Here is a 20,691-nt window from a genome sequence, read left to right on the forward strand (position 1 = left end):
TTTTAATTTCTGCAATAAAACAAAAATTTTAAAAATGTCGCTTACGATAATTTGGCGCTAAGGGCTCGATATAACAATTTTATGTTTTTCTGGAAGATATCTTAATGCTGGGATCAGTAAACGGAAGGCAGTTTTGGAAACCCTGATATGTTCCCTATTTAATGATGATTTGAACAAAAAAAAAATATGCTGTGTTATAGATAAACAGGTTTTCAAGGTTTTCACAACTTTAAAGAATATATTTTAAAAGTCAATGCACTTAAGAAATCTGTAATCAAAGATTACATAAAGACTTCAATGTCAAAAAATTCAGTTGTAATATGTCCAGATGGAATATGTCCTGCGGAATTTCTTCGATTACTCTTCTCCTTAGACTCTCCCAAATTATAGGTATGCTCAAATTGATATTTTTTTAATGTATAATTTCCAAATTTATTTATTTATTCCAATTTACCTCGACCATTATGCTTCCCAGACCACTTGCATAAGATCTATGAGGAGCCGCAGAACAAATGGTAGTTTTTCGATTTTTTTTTACAAATTGATTTTTTGGTATTTTTATAATATATGGGTTGATTTTAGATTTTTAATAAAATATTTTTATACACAACTATATCAGCTTAAGGGGGTCTAATATTCAGTTATTTTTATTATTATTTTTTAAGTTGTAGCTCATAAATTTAAAAATATATTCGGTACTTGCAAACCTTTGTACGTATTTAAATTATTTTTTGCTTATAAGTATCTTATCATAGAATGTATTTAAGTTTAAATTAACATCAATAATAACTGCTGAGATAAGCAGCCGTTTCAAATTATTTGGTGTTTAGATAAGCACATTTTATACACTTTTATATGCCATTCATTAATCTGCCTTTGTAGTTTAATCTATTTTGTTAACAATTTTAGTTAGCTGGTAAAAAATATTAGTTTATTTACTGTGTGTAGCAAAAGTTAATAGTTTATCAATTACTTGTTTGTAAATATAAAAGGTTAACATGTTTATTTTGGTTTATTTTGTCCCCTTGACAAATATTTATCATAACAATTAATGACGTTTGTTGTCCAGACAAAGTTGTCTGTGCAAAAGCACTGACAATTTTGTCATAACGATATATATATTTAAGACGAATAAATGGAGACTATACCTGATATTTTTTTATCTTGACAACCATGTTGAAGTTTATCATGATAAAAATTTATCAGGTATAGACAGGGGGTTACAACATTATGAAAACAAATTATTTTGAGCTTCCCGGCTGTCATTTAACTGCCATTAACAGGGTTCCAGTCTGTGCTTTAATGTAATAAAAAAAATCAACAGCAATTAACTATAGTTATTTCACTTTTGCTCCTTAGTGTAAATTTAAAAACTTGTTTGCATAATCCAATATATTTGTTGAATAATCTATTGCAAAATTTAGTCCGTTTTTAGACTCGATCACATACGGAACGCGAGTTGGAAAGTGATAAAATAAATTATAAAAGAAAATGTTAAGAATTTTTTTACTTTTAGCCTTGTTGGCTGTAACTGTAACTGGCTTAAATTTACCAGGTGTTCCAATTGAATTTACCGGAGATGATGAGGTCATTTCAGCTATTTCAGGTAGGTTGAGAGGGTCAAAGTTGATATATTTTTTATATGGAAGTTTTCATAAAAACGTAAAGAATAATTATGTTAATTTTGGGGATTTAAAATAAACTTTAGTAAGCAAACTTGTCCAAAATATACCTTAAGGTCTAAAATTTACAAAAATAGTGCAAAAATGGAAATTAACCCTTAAGAGCACTTGGGGTCAAATTTTCGTCAATTTGACTCTATTTTTTCGTAATTTTAAAGTGCTATTAAGGGTTAATTTCCATTTTTGTGTTGTTATTGTAAATGCTGGACTTTATGTTATATTTTTCTCTAACAAATTTTTTGGTCAACAAATTAGTTTTTCTCGAAAATCGCAAAATTTAAATCGCAGGTGAGGAAAAACTATAAGATGTATTAACATAATTTTTTCATATTTTCAATCCCTATTATAATCTCGATAAATCCCAATGTGAAGATCAACAAATTCTGAAATTTGTTTAACAAAATTTTTTAAAATTGGAAAACGTAGATTTGAAACTGCAGTTAAATAATTTAAATTTTGTCGGTCACACCTGCGAATAGGTTAGCGGTATTCTACGCAGACAATAACTCATACACAAGTAAATACGGATATATTTTAAGTAAAAATTATATTTTAATTTAATATTTCCTAAAATATGTTAAATTTTTTCCTAAATTATTTGTTCAAGTGGCCTGAGACACGTTAATGGTCTGGAGAATTTTTAATAACTTTAAAATTTTTTAACCAATGTTTGTCATTTATACCTCTTTACAACGATACCTAATTACGTACACATTTCGATTCCTTTTCATTCAATTGCAAAAGTATGTAATTATTTAATAGCAGCATTTTTACAAAAACTGAAAATTTTGGATTTTTTCTGAATTGTATGGGTCTTTTGACCCATAGGATATATAGGGTTAAACTCGAAAAGATTTTTTTACTGTAATTTTCATTAATATAACTAAATCTATTTTATTTCATAAAAATACTAAAATTTTGAATATATATGACCTTTGGCCTCAATGGGTGTCCCGAAATCGATGTTCGATTTGGCTCAGATTTTCAGCACTTAACTTTTAAACCTAATGTCACAATATTCCGGCCGGCACCCTTCAAAATTCTAACAACAATTTTTTCCTTACAACAGATTGTCATTCTGGGTTCATTGTAAAAATTACAATTTTTATATTGCAACGATAAATCCTAGGGCGTTGAAATTTTCCCCAAATAATTTAAAATGTTTTCAAACGTCCGTCCAACGATTGAAAACAATTAAGCCAAAAAATATCATTATTTCTGGATATTTGAAAATATTGTTACGAAATTGTACTTGAATTCATATATAACGATTTTAAGGGCTGATTTAAAAGTAGCATAATGCTTTCAAATAACAGTGCTGTAATAGCAAACTGTAACATATCTATGGGCATTATTAAATAAAAGCTTTCAGTTGACCATTAATCGTAAGTTGGCAACGCTGTTTGAATTCGAATATTCAGTTAAAGAACATTGTAGAAAGTACACCACAGATGGCGTATGTATTAGTAAGATCTAGAATATTCGAACTTTGACAGTTAAAGAGCAATCTAGAGTGCAGATGGCAGTGTTATAAATAGTGGCAGAGGTTGCAGTCGTTAGTGAGTTTATCAGAGACGCTTTTCGAATAAACATCAACTGAGTGCCTTAAAGTGTGTTGTGTTTTTCAAGTAAAATCGTGTACATTATAAATTGTGACTGTATTTCTGCGAATTTACAAACGTGTATAAAAAACTGTGTGGCTCTTTAATTCTGTTGTTGTTGTACATTTGAATAAATAAAGAGTTGTTACCATTTTCAAACTACTAAACGGCTTTTATTTGCAATCAAAAGTATCCGGTTTATTTAAAGGAAATAAACCAGCGTTTTGAAAAGGTTAAAACGTAACAATATGTTGCTTCATTATTTATATTAAGTAATATTCAGTTGATATTTTACAAGACACATTTTTTATGAAGTAGCCCTTCTACACCATTTCCAATTGTATTTCAGAAAATTCCATTTGAATTTTAGAAATTACCAATTTAATTTTAGAATTTTCTAGAATTTTCCTATTGTATTTCAGAAGTTTCCATTTGTATTTCAGACTTTTTAATTTATAATTAGAAGTTTCTAATTGTATTTCAGAATTTTCTAATTGTTTTTCAGTAATTTCTATTTGTATTTCAGAAATTTCCATTTGTATTGCTATTAGAATTTTCTGAAATGCAAATCGAAATTTCTGAAATACAACTTTTGAAATAATATTGGAAATTTCAGATATTCAATTGGAAATTTCTGAAATATAAATGAATAATTTGAAATATATGTAATTGGAATATACTGAAATTCAATTAGAAAATTCTGAAATACTATAGGAAATGGTGTAGAAATACCTCTTTATTTTTATAAAAAATGCCTTGGATTTTATTTAACAATTTCCTATTTAAAATCGTAATCAGGTTTCCTTTCACTATACAATTCTTATCAGCAATAGATCTTTAAAATACGGCAGCTATTTTCAATTTAACTACTGAGTTTAAGTGTTTAAAATAACCAAATGTTATTGATTAGCAACATGAGTACTGCTATCAACAAAAAAAAAAAAACGTTTTAACCATTAAACCCCCTAGCTAGCAATTCTCTTAACTTATCACCAAAAAAATACTCCATAAAATATTAATTTATAATACCCATTTTTGACCTTTGAATAGTTAAATTTGTAATAATTTCTTTTATATTTATTTACTATCATTTAGATGACATTGCCAAAAAATTCGCCCAAGAATATATTAAATACACAAAAACTGGCCATGAATCGGTCAGCCTAAAGCAACTCTCCACACAACTGGCCAAATCACACAGCCAAAAGGATATTTTCACCACCAGCATAGCGGAATTGGGAGCCATTGATAAGTTTTTCATGTGCACCACCTGTCGTGCGGTAATAAATGTTATGGCTGAAACTTTTCGAGCCGAAGATGGTGAATTGAATGGCCCCAATGCCGAAGCCAATACCAAGAAAATGGTTTTGGAGTTGTGTAATCGTTTTAAAATTCAAACGCCAGAAGTGTGCAGTGGTTTGGTGGACTTAAATTTGCCAATTATACACTATATTATAATGAATACTGTGGCTGATGCTCGTTCATTGTGTGGCACATTGCCCATTAGTTTCTGTACAGTTAAACAAAGCAATTTTGAGTGGAGTGTTAAGGTGGATAGTGCTAAAGAAAACTTAACGGAAGCTAAAGCTGAAGTGCCCAAGAAAACTAGTAATGATTTAACAGTGGTTCATCTAACGGACATACATTTTGATCCTGAATATCAGCCAGGTTCTTTGGCAGAATGTGAGGAACCCATGTGCTGCCGTCACACCCCAGCCAGTGGAATTTCTGATGAATCGAAGGCCGGTTACTGGAGTGATTATCGTAGTTGTGATTCGCCTTTACATATGGTGGAAAATGCTTTTGATCATGTCAAGGCAACACATAAAAAGATCGATTACATCTATCAAACTGGTGATATTGTGCCACACAATGTTTGGTCCACTACAAAGGAGGGTAATAAAGCCACATTAACTCAAATTAATGATTTGATAGCGGACAAATTCGCCGGTATTCCAGTTTTCCCCTGTGTTGGTAATCATGAACCTCATCCTACTAATGTGTAAGTAAGAAATGTTGAACTTTAATGATTGAATTTGAAATTGATGCAATAGAAAATTTGCAAAAACGGTCAATGAATTGCTAATCTGTATATGAAAGAAAACTAATGTGAAAAAGAAGTAAGAGAGCTATATTCGGCTGTTCCGAATCTTTTATACCCTTCACCAAATTATACATACTTTAAAATATTTTTATTTAAACAAAATTGATTTTTTTGTCTTTAAATTTTTTTTAAAATTTTTTTTTAAAATTTAAAAAAAAAAATTTTTTTAAATTTTTTTTTTTAATTTTTAAAAAAAATTTTTAAAAATAATTTATGACAAAAAATTCGGGTTAAAAAAAGTTTTTTTCCTGATTTTGACCCATTGTAGGTCCAACTTACTATATATAGCCTTATATACATCGTTGCAATGGACTTTGAAATATCTATCATTAGATATTAGGGTATTCATTCGACTAATGATCGTTCGATTAGTCGAATAATTTCTTACGAATAATTATTCGAACAATTTAAGCATGTCCATTTTCGAATAACGAATAATTCGAACAATTTTATGTAGAATAATCGAATAAAAACAATAAATGTTCATATATGGGGGATTTCATGTCAAGTGAACCAACTTTTGAAATCGATGTCTTCCGATCGGGATGAAATTTGCACCAAGGTTAGCTCTATTGGATAGTAACTCAGACACAATTTTTCAACAACATCGGTCGAGAACTCTCTGAGTTATAGGGGGTAAAATTTTGACAATTTGGTCAAACAGGGGTTTTTTCTTATCCATGTAACTTATTACCTATTGTTCTTAGCAAAATGTGTTCCAAATAGTATAGATAGCTATTTCTTCGATCTTTCGAAAAAAAATATTAAAAAAAAAAAATAAAAAATTTTTAATATTTTTTTTCCGAAATCAAAAACTTTTTTGACTTTTTTTTAAAATACGCTATTTTTTTTTATTTTTTTTTTTTTTCTTAAAATAAAGTTTAGATATTTTCCTTGAACACCTACTTGGTCGCTTAGTGGGATGCGAGTGGGATATCTATCAAAATAAATATTTTGTAACTCAAAACATAAAATTTTTGACTTTTTTTGCAAAATCAAAAACTTTGTTGATTTTTTTTTCAAAATGGACCCTTTTTTAATCTTTTTTTTTAGGTCAAACAAAAGCTTAGATATTATCCTTGAAGACCCTTTTGGTCGCTTAGTGGGATGCGAGTGGGATATCTATCAAAATAAATATTTTTTAACTCAAGACTTACAATTTTTGACTTTTTTTTTTCCAAATACGATTTTTTTTCCAAATGGGCCCTTTTTTTAAAATTTTTTTTGTAGTCAAAAGAAAGCTTAGGTCCATTCCTTTAAGATATTTTTAGTCCCTTAGTGGGATGCGAGTAGGATATCTATCAAAATAAATATTTTGTAACGCAAGACATACAATTTTTTAATTTTTTTTTGCAAAATCAAAATTTTTTTCCATTATGGGCCCTTTTTTAATTTTTTTTTTTTGCTCAAAAGAAAGCCTAGGTCCATTCCTTTAAGATATTTTTAGTCCCTTAGTGGGATGCGAGTGGGATATCTATCAAAATAAATATTTTGTAACGCAAGACATATAATTTTTTAATTTTTTTTTGCAAAATCGAAATTTTTTTCCAATATGGGACTTTTTTTTAAAAATTTTTTTTGCTCAAAAGAAAGCTTAGGTCTTTTCCTTTAAGACCTATTTTGTCACTTAGGAAGATGTGAGTAGGATATCTATTAAAATAAAAATGTTGTAACTCAAGACATTCAATTATTGACTTTTTTTTTGCAAATTCGAATTTTTTTTCAAAATGGGCCCTTTTTTAAAAATTTTTTTTTAGTCAAAAGAAAGCTTAGGTCCATTCCTTTAAGATATTTTAGGTCCCTTAGTGGGATACGAGTGGGATATCTATCAAAATAAATATTTTGTAACTCAAGATATACAATTTTTGATTTTTTGGCAAAATCAAAAACTTTTTTGACTTTTTTTTAAAATGGGCCCTTTTTGTAATTTTTTTTTTTGCTATAAAGAAAGCTTAGGCCTATTCCTTTAAGATGGTTTTGATCGCTTAGTGGGATGCGAGTGGGATATATATCAAAATAAATGTTTTGTAACTCAAGACATACAATTTTTGTGTTAAAACATTTATTTTGATAGATATCCCACTCGCATCCCACTAAGGGACTAAAAATATCTTAAAGGAATGGACCTAGGCTTTCTTTTGAGCAAAAAAAAAAATTAAAAAAGGGCCCATATTGGAAAAAAATTTTGATTTTGCAAAAAAAAATTAAAAAATTGTATGTCTTGCGTTACAAAATATTTATTTTGATAGATATCCCACTCGCATCCCACTAAGGGACTAAAAATATCTTAAAGGAATGGACCTAAGCTTTCTTTTGACTACAAAAAAAATTTTAAAAAAAGGGCCCATTTGGAAAAAAAATCGTATTTGCAAAAAAAAAAGTCAAAAATTGTAAGTCTTGAGTTAAAAAATATTTATTTTGATAGATATCCCACTCGCATCCCACTAAGCGACCAAAAGGGTCTTCAAGGATAATATCTAAGCTTTTGTTTGACCTAAAAAAAAAGATTAAAAAAGGGTCCATTTTGAAAAAAAAAGTCAACAAAGTTTTTGATTTTGCAAAAAAAGTCAAAAATTTTATGTTTTGAGTTACAAAATATTTATTTTGATGGATATCCCACTCGCATCCCACTAAGCGACCAAGTAGGTGTTCAAGGAAAATATCTAAACTTTATTTTAAGAAAAAAAAAAAAAAAAATAGCGTATTTTAAAAAAAAGTCAAAAAAGTTTTTGATTTCGGAAAAAAAATATTAAAATTTTTTTATTTTTTTTTTTAAATATTTTTTTTCGAAAGATCGAAGAAATAGCTATCTATACTATTTGGAACACATTTTGCTAAGAACAATAGGTAATAAGTTACATGGATAAGAAAAAACCCCTGTTTGACCAAATTGTCAAAATTTTACCCCCTATAACTCAGAGAGTTCTCGACCGATGTTGTTGAAAAATTGTGTCTGAGTTACTCTCCAATAGAGCTAACCTTGGTGCAAATTTCATCCCGATCGGAAGACATCGATTTCAAAAGTTGGTTCACTTGACATGAAATCCCTCATATATTTAAATTTATTAAATTCCTTAAAATTTTTCATAATTCTGAAATTCGACAAATAACTAAAGACAAAGGGACTTTCGATCACTGTAGATGAGTGTTCCGATAGCTCCTTCTATAAATATATAAATATTACTACAAGAAGTTACAATAAAAGGTACGGAATAAAATATTTGTTATTTAGCTGCCGAAATATTAGAAGAATCGCAATTAATAATCAAAATATTAACTTAAATTAAAGTGGAGTTGAATGTGATGGAGAATGTGATTTTGAAACGGTCGTCGAAAGTGATATTGAGGATGACATTTATATTGATTACATTGAAATAGATGAAGGACATGATCTTAAAATATATTTAAGTGATGTTATTAACCGCGTACGTAAGTGTTGCAAAATATTTAATAAATCGAACGATAAACACAAATATTGCAAACTAACGTTCTGTTGCAAGAAAAGCATGGAGTTCGTCTTATGCATGATTTTGAACATCGTTGAACATCTTTGTCTAACATGGTAATAAACTTTTTGCGTATTTCTAAATGCGTCAATCATGCACTGCCTGACTTCAAATTTGCCACGTTCACTGACAGATTTGTGTAATTGCCTAAGAAAACTTGATTAAGCAAAGATTCGGAACCCTGATAGAACTTGAGGGTATAATACAATTTGTTATAAATAACACTATACAACAAAATCAAATTTTTTCCAAAATTTCAAGGTCCGACCAATAAATTTTGATAGACATGTGTGTCGGCGTTTTGAAAGTTTACATCTGAATTTCATTTGAGGGGGGGTTAAATTTTCCCAACTCTGGCACATTCTTATTGTTAATCTTCATAAGAAACCATATGATCCTTACATTTTAGGTATAAAATGTGTTCCGCAAATTTATGTAAAATGTTACGAGAATATTTTTGTAGAATATGTTAACCCTCTAAATCCTCTTTTTTGTCCTTCTTTTTAAAAAGTGCAAAAACCACCATTATAACAGGGATTTAAGGGGTTAAACTGTTCTGCAAAAAAAATATACATTAAATTTTACTATAAGTCCCTGAATACATCAAATCGGAAAATTCAACCAGAAAGTCAGAAAAAAGACATAACAAAAGAGACCCTATGCTCTCGATATGCTAATTTCGAATTTATTAAGAATTTTATTTTAAAGAACATTTTAGGTATAAAATGTATTTACTTAGGTATGTATAATGTTACGGAGAATATTTTTGTAGAATATGTTAACCCTCTAAATCCTCAAGGCATGGGTCTTTTTTGTCCTTCTTTTAAAAATGAGCAAAAAACACCATTACAACAGGGATTTAAGGGGTTAAAATGTTCCGCAAAAATATTATCCGTGAAATTTTACTTTTTTTTGTTTTTCTTTAACAATAAAATATTAAACAAGTAAGAGTGCTATATTCGGCTGTGCCGAATCTTATATACCCTTCACCAAATTATACTTCAAAATTTTAAATATTTTTAGGTAAACAAAATTTAATTTTTTTTCCAGTTGTTTTTTGAATTTTTTGAAAAAAAAAATTTTTCGATTGTTATTTAAAATTTTTTTTTTTTTTTTTAAATTTAAAATTTTTTTTTTTTAAATTTTAAAATTTTTTTTTTTGTTTTTTAAATTTTTTTTAAAAAAAAAAAAAAAATTCGGGTTCAAAATTTTTTTCCCGATTTTGACCCATTGTAGGTCCAACTTACTATGGTCTTATATACGTCGTTGCAAATGTCTTTGAAATATCTATCATTAGATATCCATATTGTCTATATTAATGTCTTAGTAATCCAGATATATGTAAAAAATAGGTCAAAAATAGAGGTTGTCTTGGTTTTTTCCTCATATCTCAGCCATTTGTGGACCGATTTTGCTGATTTTAAATAGCAAAATTCTCGAAAGCATGTCTGACCGAATTATTGAAGATTTGGATCCCGAAGATATCTGGGGTCTTCAGAAAACTGATTTCAACAGACAGACAGACAGACAGACGGACAGACAGACAGACAGACAGACAGACAGACAGACAGACAGACAGACAGACAGACAGACAGACAGACAGACAGACAGACAGACAGACAGACAGACAGACAGACAGACAGACAGACAGACAGACAGACAGACAGACAGACAGACAGACAGACAGACAGACAGACAGACAGACAGACAGACAGACAGACAGACAGACAGACAGACAGACAGACAGACAGACAGACAGACAGACAGACAGACAGACAGACAGACAGACAGACAGACAGACAGACAGACAGACAGACAGACAGACAGACAGACAGACAGACAGACAGACAGACAGACAGACAGACAGACAGACAGACAGACAGACAGACAGACAGACAGACAGACAGACAGACAGACAGACAGACAGACAGACAGACAGACAGACAGACGGACGGACATGGCTTAATCGACTCCGCTATCTATAAGGATCCAGAATATATATACTTTATAGGGTCGGAAATGAAAAATGTAGAAATTACAAACGGAATGACAAACTTATATATACCCTTCTCACGAAGCTGAAGGGTATAAAAACCGACATCAAAACTTCATTCTTTACTTTTTTAAAAAAAATTTAAATTATTCGAATAATTCGATTAATTTTAAACGTGTGATCGAATTATTCGAACAATTTAAAATCTCTTATTCGATTTATTCGAACAAGAGAAAAATCGAATAATTCGAATACCCTATTAGATATCCATATTGTCTATATTAATTATATAGTAATCCAGATATAGATAAAAACAAGTAAGAGAGCTATATTCGGCAGTGCCGAATCTTATATACCCTTCACCAAATTATAATTAAAAATATTTTTTTTTTTAAATATTTTTATTAAAAACATTTTTTTTCCAAATTGTTTTTTTAAATTTCTTTAATTAATTTTTTTGGAAAAAGAATTTATGACAAAAAAAAATTTTTGATGAAAAAAAAATTCGGGTTAAAAAATATTTTTTTCCGATTTTGACCCATTGTATGTCCAACTTACTATGGTCTTATATACGTCGTTGCAGAGGTCTTTGAAATATCTATCATTAGATATCCATATTGTCTATATTAATGACTTAGTAATCCAGATATAGGTCAAAAATAGGTCAAAAATCGAGGTTGTCCTAGTTTTTTCCTTATATCTCAGCCATTTGTGGACCGATTTTCTCGATTTTAATTAGCGACCGAGCCGGAAGAATTTCGGAGATATTGATGTATGAATCGTGTATGTAAGTTATTTGGGGGCTTCGGAAAGTTGATTTCAACACACAGACGGACATGGCTATATCGATTCCGCTATCTATAAGGATCTAGAATATATTTACTTTATGGGGTCGCAAATGAAAAATGTGGAAATAACAAACGGAATGACAAACTTATATATACCCTTGCCACTCATGGTGAAGGGTATAAAAATAGGGCAAAAATCGAGGTTGTCCCGGTTTTTTCCTTTTATATCAGCCATTCTCATATCTCAGCAACCGAGCCGGAAGAATTCCCGATATATTGATGTATGAATCATGTATGTAAGTTATTTTGGGTTACGGAAAGCTGATTTCAATATACAGACGGACATGGCTATATAGACTTCGCTATCTATAACGATCCAGAATATATATACTTTGTGTGGTCGCAAACGAAAAATGTAGAAATTACAAACGGAATGACAAAACTTATATTTAGCCTTGCCACTCATGGCGAATGGTATAAAAAGATGCTAATTTAACCAATAAACTTTCTTTATTTTCAGATTCGGCCACGAAGATGTACCTGCTGAACTAAATGTCAACTGGTTGTATGAACATTTGTGGACCAACTGGCAACGTTGGTTACCCGCCGAAGCTAAGGCAACCGTCTTGAAAGGTGGTTATTACACAGTCTCTCCCAAACCCGGCTTCCGTGTAATTTCTCTGAACAACAATGATTGTTACATTTACAATTGGTGGATCTATTTCGATGGCAGTGCCACTAGTCAACCTCAATTAGACTGGCTGCAAGAAACTCTATTGGCTGCCGAAAAGGCTGGTGAATATGTGCATATTTTGGCTCATATTCCTTCGGGAGATGCTGATTGCTGGACTGTGTGGGCTCGTGAATATAATCGTATTATTGAGCGCTACAGTCATATTATTGGTGGCATCTTTGGTGGTCATACACACAAGGATGAAATGAATTTGCACTACTCACAAAATGGTCATGCCATGGCTATTTACTGGAATGGTGGCAGTTTGACTTCTTACTCCTATAAGAATCCTAATTATAGGACCTATGAAGTGGAACCAGCCACATATGTAAGTAATTCAAGAAAAAAATATGAATCAATCAATGAAACTTTAAATTTAATTACAAACATTTTTAGCAAGTTGTTGATCATCATACTTGGATCTTTAATTTAACTGAAGCCAATGAACATGGTGATCATCGCAGTCCTCAATGGGTTAAAGAGTATCAATTCACTGACTTTACCAATGATTTAAGTCCAGCTGGTATTGATGCTTTATTTGAAAAAATGTCTGAAGAACCTGCCCTATTGCGCCAGGTACATATATCTTGATATAGAGACTTTATGTTATACATTTAATAATGTTTATTATTTTATTTTTTAGTTCTGGAAATATAAAATGACTTCTGCCGATCCCAAATTGGCCGCTGGTTGTAATGAACGTTGCCTGTCCAGCACTTTGTGCAATTTGGTTAAAACTGTTTATGACGACAATGCTCGTTGCAAAGTTCTAAAAGCCAAATTGAAAGAATCGGTAAGTAACTGAAATATGTTTATATTAATTAATAAATATTAATATTAATAACAATTTACTATTTAGTTGGCCAATGAGGTGACTACTATTGCACCCACTGACAAACCAGATGATGAAGATGATGGTGCTGCTACTTTGACAGCTTCTATTACCTCTATTGTAGCTTTATTGTATATGATTAGTCATTTATTTTAAGGAACTAATTAGGAAATTTATTTGCATTCTTTTTTTAAAAAAAAAAACAAAAAAAATATTTATTAAATAAAATAATATATAACAAAATCTATTTTTTTACAGTTGTTTTTTTCATTTTTTTGAAAAAAAAAATTGTTTTGTTTTTTTTAAATATTTTTTTGGTTAAAAAATATTTTTTCCGATTTTGACCCATTTTAGATCCAACTTACTATGGTCTAATATACGTCGTTGCAAAGGTCTTTGAAATATTTATCATTAGAAATCCATATTGTCTATATTAATGTCTTAGTAATCCAGATATACATAGGTCAAAAATCGAGGTTGTCCTGGTTTTTTCCTCATATCTCAGCCATTTGTGGACCGATTTTGCTGATTTTAAATAGGAAACTTCATGTCTGACAGAATTATTTAAGATATGGATCCCGAAGATATCTGGGGTCTTCAGAAAATTTCAACAAACAGACGGACAGACAGACGGACATGGCTTAATCGACTCCGCTATCTATAAGGATCCAGAATATACATATATACTTTATAGGATCGGAAAATTATATTGTAGAAATTACAAACGGAATGACAAACTTATATATACCCTTCTCACTAAGGTGAAGGTATAATGATTATTGTATTGGCTAAAAAAGAGAATTTCGTTTACTTACAAGTACAACTTCATATTCATCTGTCCTATGATAATAAAGTTTAACATTTACTGGCGAGAGTGCTATTTCTACAAACTTCCGATTTCCAAAAACATACTTCTTTCGATTCTTTGTAAGAAATGTTTTTCTTATTCTTAAGTATAGTATTCTTGAGTATAGTCCGATAACGAACAATATCTAATATAGAGATTTTGTATATCATTTAAATGAAATCCCTAAATTAGGCTACATTTTTCGAAACAATTCACACTAAATCTATAGTCCGCATTTTAGCATGCAGCAGTTTACTTGAATATCAGAGACCGAATGTAACCATAGCTGCCAGACTTGGTTTCAAAAAATTGCAAACTAGCGATTTGACGATTTCTTTCTCGAAAGTGACGATTTTCTGCATTATGAAAATAAGAATTTTCTCAATTTGTTTGTGAATATGCAACGAAATATTTAGATTTGAATTTTGTCAATTACAATTTCTAGATTTTAAATAAATTTTTATAAATAAACTAGCTGACCCGACACGCCCTGTCCATGTTAAAAAAATGCTTGTGTTCGATTTGTGAGAAGCGGGTTGAAAAGGGGAATATAGTTAATATAGTTGAAAAAAAACGTATTATTAAATGATAATTTTTATTCATATAGGACATAGAATACAATATACATAGAAGCGCTACTGAGAGACAAATAACCTAAGTTTGTTGTCAAAAACCTAAGGGCCATTATTACAACTTGCCGTTATAGTTAAAGGCAACTTTAAGCAATAGAAAAAGGTACCCTTAACTATAACGGCAAGTTGTAATAATGGCCCTAAGTCTTGCAAAAACACAATACATGTGAATCAATATACACATTTTGAGTTTTTTATAAGTCATCGATTTTTGGTCAGAAATATGAGTGATCACAGATCGATCTCCTTTTCTTGATTAAACGCTTATTGGCCAAGTTATTATCGATTTAAGCTATTGCGGGTTTTAATATAAGTAATCGAATTTTGGTCTGAAATATGATTGATCACAGACCGATGTATTTTGCAGATGTATTTAATAAGTGGGCGTATATTACAAAAAAAGAATTGTTTACAAATCGTGACTAACTAAAAAGTTATATGCATTTGAATTTAAAATTTAAGAACGTATATGCATTTTACTTAAAGAGCACAAAATTCTACATCAGCAGGAAAAAAATTAATTTGAAATATTAAAAGGTATTTTTATAGTCACGTGTTGAAATTACATACTGTGAGAAAAAAACCTAAAAAATTTAAAAAAAAAAAAAAAAATTGCGCAAATAAATACTATTTGTGATAGGTAATTTAAAAAAATTAACAAATCTAATTATGCAACCATCAAGTTCAAGTATATTTTGGTTAAATTTAAATTTGAATTAGTTTTTATATTGGAAGTGCAAAAAAAATGGATTTTGTCAGTTCAAATTGACATAAAGTTATTAGCTGGGCTCAGCTGGGCACAGAATTTAATATAATTTAAAAACCTGGATAGTTAGGCATTGTTTCACAAAAAATTAGGTTGCGCATCGCTGCGCCTCATAAGTTATATGTAAATTAGTAAAAGCTTCACCCTTTAAGTCTACCATCAAAAAGCACTTTGCGATTCTGATAAACGTTTTATTGCTGTCGTTGTTGTTGTTATTGTCATTATTTTTTTTTTTGTTTTATAAGAGATGTGCAAGTGTTGTGATTAATAATACGAGAGTCACGTGTGAGTCAGGCCTGGACGTGGCTATTTTCTTGTATTATAATGAGATAAGCTAGGCACTCTGTTCATATTTGCGAAAAATTATGTTTTTTCATGCGAAAAGTTTTACATGGTGTTTGACAGCTAGCTGTTGGTTTTAATTTCGTGCGAAAGAAGTGCTGCGTATGTTATTTCGTGTGAAAAAATAAGGTTGCCAGATGTATTTCACATGTTTTCCACAATAAAAACAGAGTACTGCTTGTGCGAAATTATTTCGCATATATTTCATTCCAAATATTTTATATGTAGTTTGACAGCATTTCGCACGAAATTTTGAACAGAGTACCTAGCTATAAACAATAATAAACTTTAACCAATTACTTTTCTTTATTTCAGTTTAGTTTTCCATCCATTGATTTTCTAATCGTGAATGAATAGCACGCGGAATTTTAACAATTTAACTCTCATGTACTCACGCTTGTATATGCTTGTTTAAAATTTTTTTTTTTTGTGATTAATTCGAAGTTTTTTCTTGTGGTTAATACGAAGTCATCCGATATCAGGCAATTTAGCTTAATAAAAAAATCATGTTAGTGAGTGCGATCGCGAGAATTTTAAAGTTTTAAATCGGGAGCCAGTTATCACTCATGTCTACATCTGTAGTTTTTATATTGTCTCATTTTAAATATTGTGTTATATATATTTCAATGCAGTGCATTTAAACTTTGCAGGAACTGAAGTCTTTTAGTGGCAGGTGTTTGGAAAGATCTCTATTATTCAACCTCCCATTACTAGTTAATATAATGCTATCATCTTAAAACAATATTTTAGTTTTTTTTACCAATAACATGCATAAATTTAGTGTGACTCACTGATGTAGTTCTATAGATATAGGAGAATTAATTATTCATTAGTATGGGGGGAACCCGATTCCACCCTCGTATACCGTTCCGATTTTGGTGGAACGTGTAGTTTGTTTTTAGAGTTACCCACAGCAAATTTAGTGTGCATAACTATTGTAGTTCTATAGATATAGCACAGTTAATAACTATTTTATATGGTGGGTAATTGACTTCCCCCTCCTATATCCCTAAAATTTTGTTATAATATGCGGATTGGTCTAAGGGCTACCCGCGTAAAATTTTACGAGCGTCGCTATTATTGTTTTTGAGATATTAATAAATCCGTAAAAAAGGGGCATTTGACCCCACTGTGTGCCGTTTTAAAACAAAAACTTTCGAAATTTTTCTAAAAAAAAATGTCAAGCCATTTTTTTTTTTTTTGTTGCGGAATTTCGGTTTTTTCAGTTTGTTCAATAAACTAAACCGTTTTTGAGTTACGCGAATATATGTTGTGCAACCTCCTCAATATAACGGTATATCTCTAAAATACGAGCTAACCTAAAAAAACGGTTAGCACCGCTGAATTCAGCGTACCCGAATTAGTTTAACCCACCGGGTGCCCCGCTTGACAGTTTTTTCAACTAGCACAGTGTAATCAATGTTGGACATTTTAGTAATATCCAATTTATTATAATAAATGTTTGAGTTGCTCAGCTTTTGTGAAACATACTGTACTCTAATTCCATTTAGTTATTTGATTATTTTCCAAAACAACTGGTCTATACAGATAACATATAGCCTAATTTTTAAACAAAATTTATTTTTATTTTGTTCTTAAAAGATTTACGAACTTTGAATTTAAAATAACTTAACATTTTAAACGGGGTCGAATTTTAAAAAACAATATTTTGTGCCAATGGCCATGCCAAGGTACTAAAATGCAAATTTGGATTCGATACCCATAACAAAAGTAAGATAGGAAAAGAGTGATTTCACAGAAACATACTTCAAAAAACGGTATAGAAAGTTATAAAATTTCATGCGTAAAATTATTGTGTATTGTTATGGAAGATGAACAGACTTTAAAGAACATTTAAGGGTGAAGAATTTATAGCTTATCAAACATATAATTGCATAAAAAATATTGGGACAATTAATGGAGATAAAGAGGAGGACCTTGTATGGGGACTAGGGATAAATGTTGCAGGATTTTCATCATACTTTGCAGTGTAATTTCACAGTAATTATAACTAATTTGTGAAAAATTCTAGCAGAATTGGCCTAAAATCAACATATTTATGACTGGTCAAACAGTATTCCGGAAGGACATTTGTATGGTAGCTAGGTGAAATCATGAACCGATATTGCTCATTTTCAATACCAACAAAACCTTATCAATAGATATTATTTATTTAAAATATCCGTTTGAGCTCTATCGTACTTTCAAGAGACAGAGAGAAAGACGGATATAGCTAGATCACCTTAGAATCTTATGAGCACCTAGAATATATATACTAATGTTGGTCTGCGACAAATATTTTTATGTTTTACAAACGGAATGAGAAAATCAATATACATCCCATCATTTTTTATGGTGGGTATAAAAATAATTGTAGCGAATCTAATAACAACTAACTAAGAATATTTTAAGATAAAAATTTAAATTTAAACTGATTACACAGTGCAACAGTGAAAAAAACACACGATCATGACTATATAGGTTCGACTCTACTACCAAAGGGTAGTAAAACCCTATACTCAGTTTGTCCATTTTGGTGACCGATTTTTTTTTTATGGGCCCCCAAAGTTTCTGAAAATCAGTTGTGCCTCTAAAAAAGGTGTCATCAGTTTTTGGTTAACAGCTAATTCAGACTTTGTGATACGGCTTAACTTTATATGGCAATAATATAGCTAAAATTCCGCAAAATAAATTTTGTTACAATTTTTTTCCAAAACATAGCTTTTTCGTGCACTTTTGTTGAAAAAATATAGAAAGAAACATTTTTTTTTTACTTTTTTTAGAATAACTTCCAGGGTCTCCTAATTTTTCACTAACAATATTTAGCAAAGTTGTAGCTACGGTAAAGTTGAACATCTCTTGAGAACATATCAATGCATTCTGAACGTGTCTAGTCACTCTAAATGGCACATAAAGATCACTTTGTACCTTAACAATTTTCGTTTTTACTATTTTTTGACGCTAAAACAAAGATTTGTTTGTTAAAATAGTATGATCAAGTCCACACTTCTATGTTGTGCTGTATTATTTATTCGGCTGAGGTGTTCGGAATTGGGATCAATGAGTGGACCTTCAATGTCACACATTTAAAAAAAAAATCGCCAAAAAGCCATTTATGATCCGAATGAGCTGAAATTTAAAATGTAGATAGTCCTTGATAAGGTCTACAAAAATATGCTTTTATATGGTATCTCTTTTAGTTAAGGAGATATTTAAGTTTAATTTTTTTTAAATTTTGCTCGTTCGTTTTTTTTTGTATTTTATATATGATGGGCCTACAAAAGGTCGAAATTTGTTTTTTATATACGACGTATATTTGCGATAAAATTCTAAAGAAAATAAAATAAACCTGATAACAATTATTTCGTCCCTATAAAAAGTTACACGCATCCAAAGTTGAAGCATCTTTTTATATATTTCAACTTTGTATGTGTGTGTTTTTTAAGTTTTTTCCCAAAAAAGTCCCCATATTTTTTCTTTTATAAAAAACTAATTTTCTTCGTGGCTATATACATTTTTTATGATCTGGAAAGAGAACTTAATGCAAAAACGTATAAAGTAAAATTTGACTAACTTAAGCGGACATTGTACACCCCAGCCCTATCCAAACTTGGGCAATTTTGAAACAAAATTTTAGGTTTAAGTAAAAAATTCTAAAAACGCAAAGCACCGATCCTCAAAAGCTCGTCATATTTGTATAGCCCTATATATTGTTTATATACATACAAAACGTTTTTACTATCATATTGTAAATAACGTCAAAGTGGGCTATTTTCTAAAAAAAAATCAGTTTTTGGAACACATTTTCCCCGTTTTAGGAATTTCGATGTTTGAAAACAAAGAATGGCAACATTAGTGATGCCATTGACTTAAGAACATTTAGATCTATATTACTTCCAAATTTTATTGTGATATCTGTAACTGTTCAAATTTTACATTAATTCAAAGTTTTTATTTTTCTTGATGGAAAATCACCATTTTATAATATAGTTAGTTTTTAATGTAAAATACGTCCGAAAAAGCACAAAATTTATTCATTTCACTAAAATGTCAATCTCCAAGTCATAAGGTTTCCACCGATATCAAAAACTTATATAAAAAGCTTATATTTACTCTTCAGAACCTCCACAAACCTTGCCCACTTTCAAAAATTTTGATGTTTTTTCATATCTTGCATCAAGCCGGTCTTGCGTGATCAAGATTGGATAAAGTGATGCGCCCGGATCATACCGATACTGTTTTGCCCATTCTTCGTTATTCCAGCAGAATAGAGAAGTATACACTCGAACATACATTTTTAACAAAAAATTTTTGTTTTAGAATCAAAAAATAGTAAAAAACTAAGTGATTTTTGACAGCTATTTAGAATGCCTAGATATGTTCGGATTGCATTGATATATTCACTACAGTTATTCAGATTTATCGTAGCTACAACTTTGCAAAATATTGTTATTGAAAAATTAGGAGTCCCTGGAAGTTATTCTAAAAAAAGTAAAAAAAAAAAATTTTCTTCCTATAGTTTTTCAACAAAAGTGCACGAAAAAGCTATTTTTTGGAAATAAATTTTAACAAAATTTATTTGGCGGACTCTTAGCTATATTATTGCCATATATAGTTAAGCCATATCACAAAGTCTGAAGTAGCAGTTAACCAAAAACTGATGACACCTTTTTTAGAGGCCCCACTGATTTTCAGAAATTTTGGGGGCCCATAAAAAAAAATCGGTCACCAAAATGAACAAACTGAGTATAGGGTTTTACTACCCTTTGGTAGTAGAGTCGAACCTATACTGATCTTGTGTTTTTCCAAAAGTCTTCATTTGTTGCATAGTGTTATTTGTCATTTGAGGCAAGTACTTATAACAA

The 20,691-nt window shown here is 30.2% G+C and overlaps 1 protein-coding gene across 1 annotated transcript; it reads left to right on the forward strand.

The window, feature by feature from the left end:
* Positions 1–1,442: 1,442 nt before the first annotated feature.
* Positions 1,443–13,395, forward strand: LOC135954609 (sphingomyelin phosphodiesterase-like). The gene is made up of 6 exons (XM_065504842.1): positions 1,443–1,606; positions 4,379–5,285; positions 12,195–12,735; positions 12,804–12,983; positions 13,051–13,200; positions 13,267–13,395. Exons 1-6 carry the CDS (start codon positions 1,492–1,494, stop codon positions 13,393–13,395), a joined length of 2,022 nt encoding a protein of 673 aa, XP_065360914.1. The 5' UTR covers positions 1,443–1,491.
* The last annotated feature ends 7,296 nt before the right edge of the window (positions 13,396–20,691 follow it).

The sequence above is a fragment of the Calliphora vicina genome, chromosome 1 (genome assembly GCF_958450345.1).
Source record: "Calliphora vicina chromosome 1, idCalVici1.1, whole genome shotgun sequence".
Taxonomy (NCBI): domain Eukaryota; kingdom Metazoa; phylum Arthropoda; class Insecta; order Diptera; family Calliphoridae; genus Calliphora; species Calliphora vicina.

Bases quoted from the DNA above. Each gene is read 5' to 3' on its own strand.
- LOC135954609 (XM_065504842.1), top strand. From the start codon at position 1,492: ATGTTAAGAATTTTTTTACTTTTAGCCTTGTTGGCTGTAACTGTAACT. The intron at 12,984-13,050 runs GTACATATATCT...TTTATTTTTTAG, and splicing joins AACCTGCCCTATTGCGCCAG to TTCTGGAAATATAAAATGAC. The intron at 13,201-13,266 runs GTAAGTAACTGA...TTTACTATTTAG, and splicing joins AAGCCAAATTGAAAGAATCG to TTGGCCAATGAGGTGACTAC.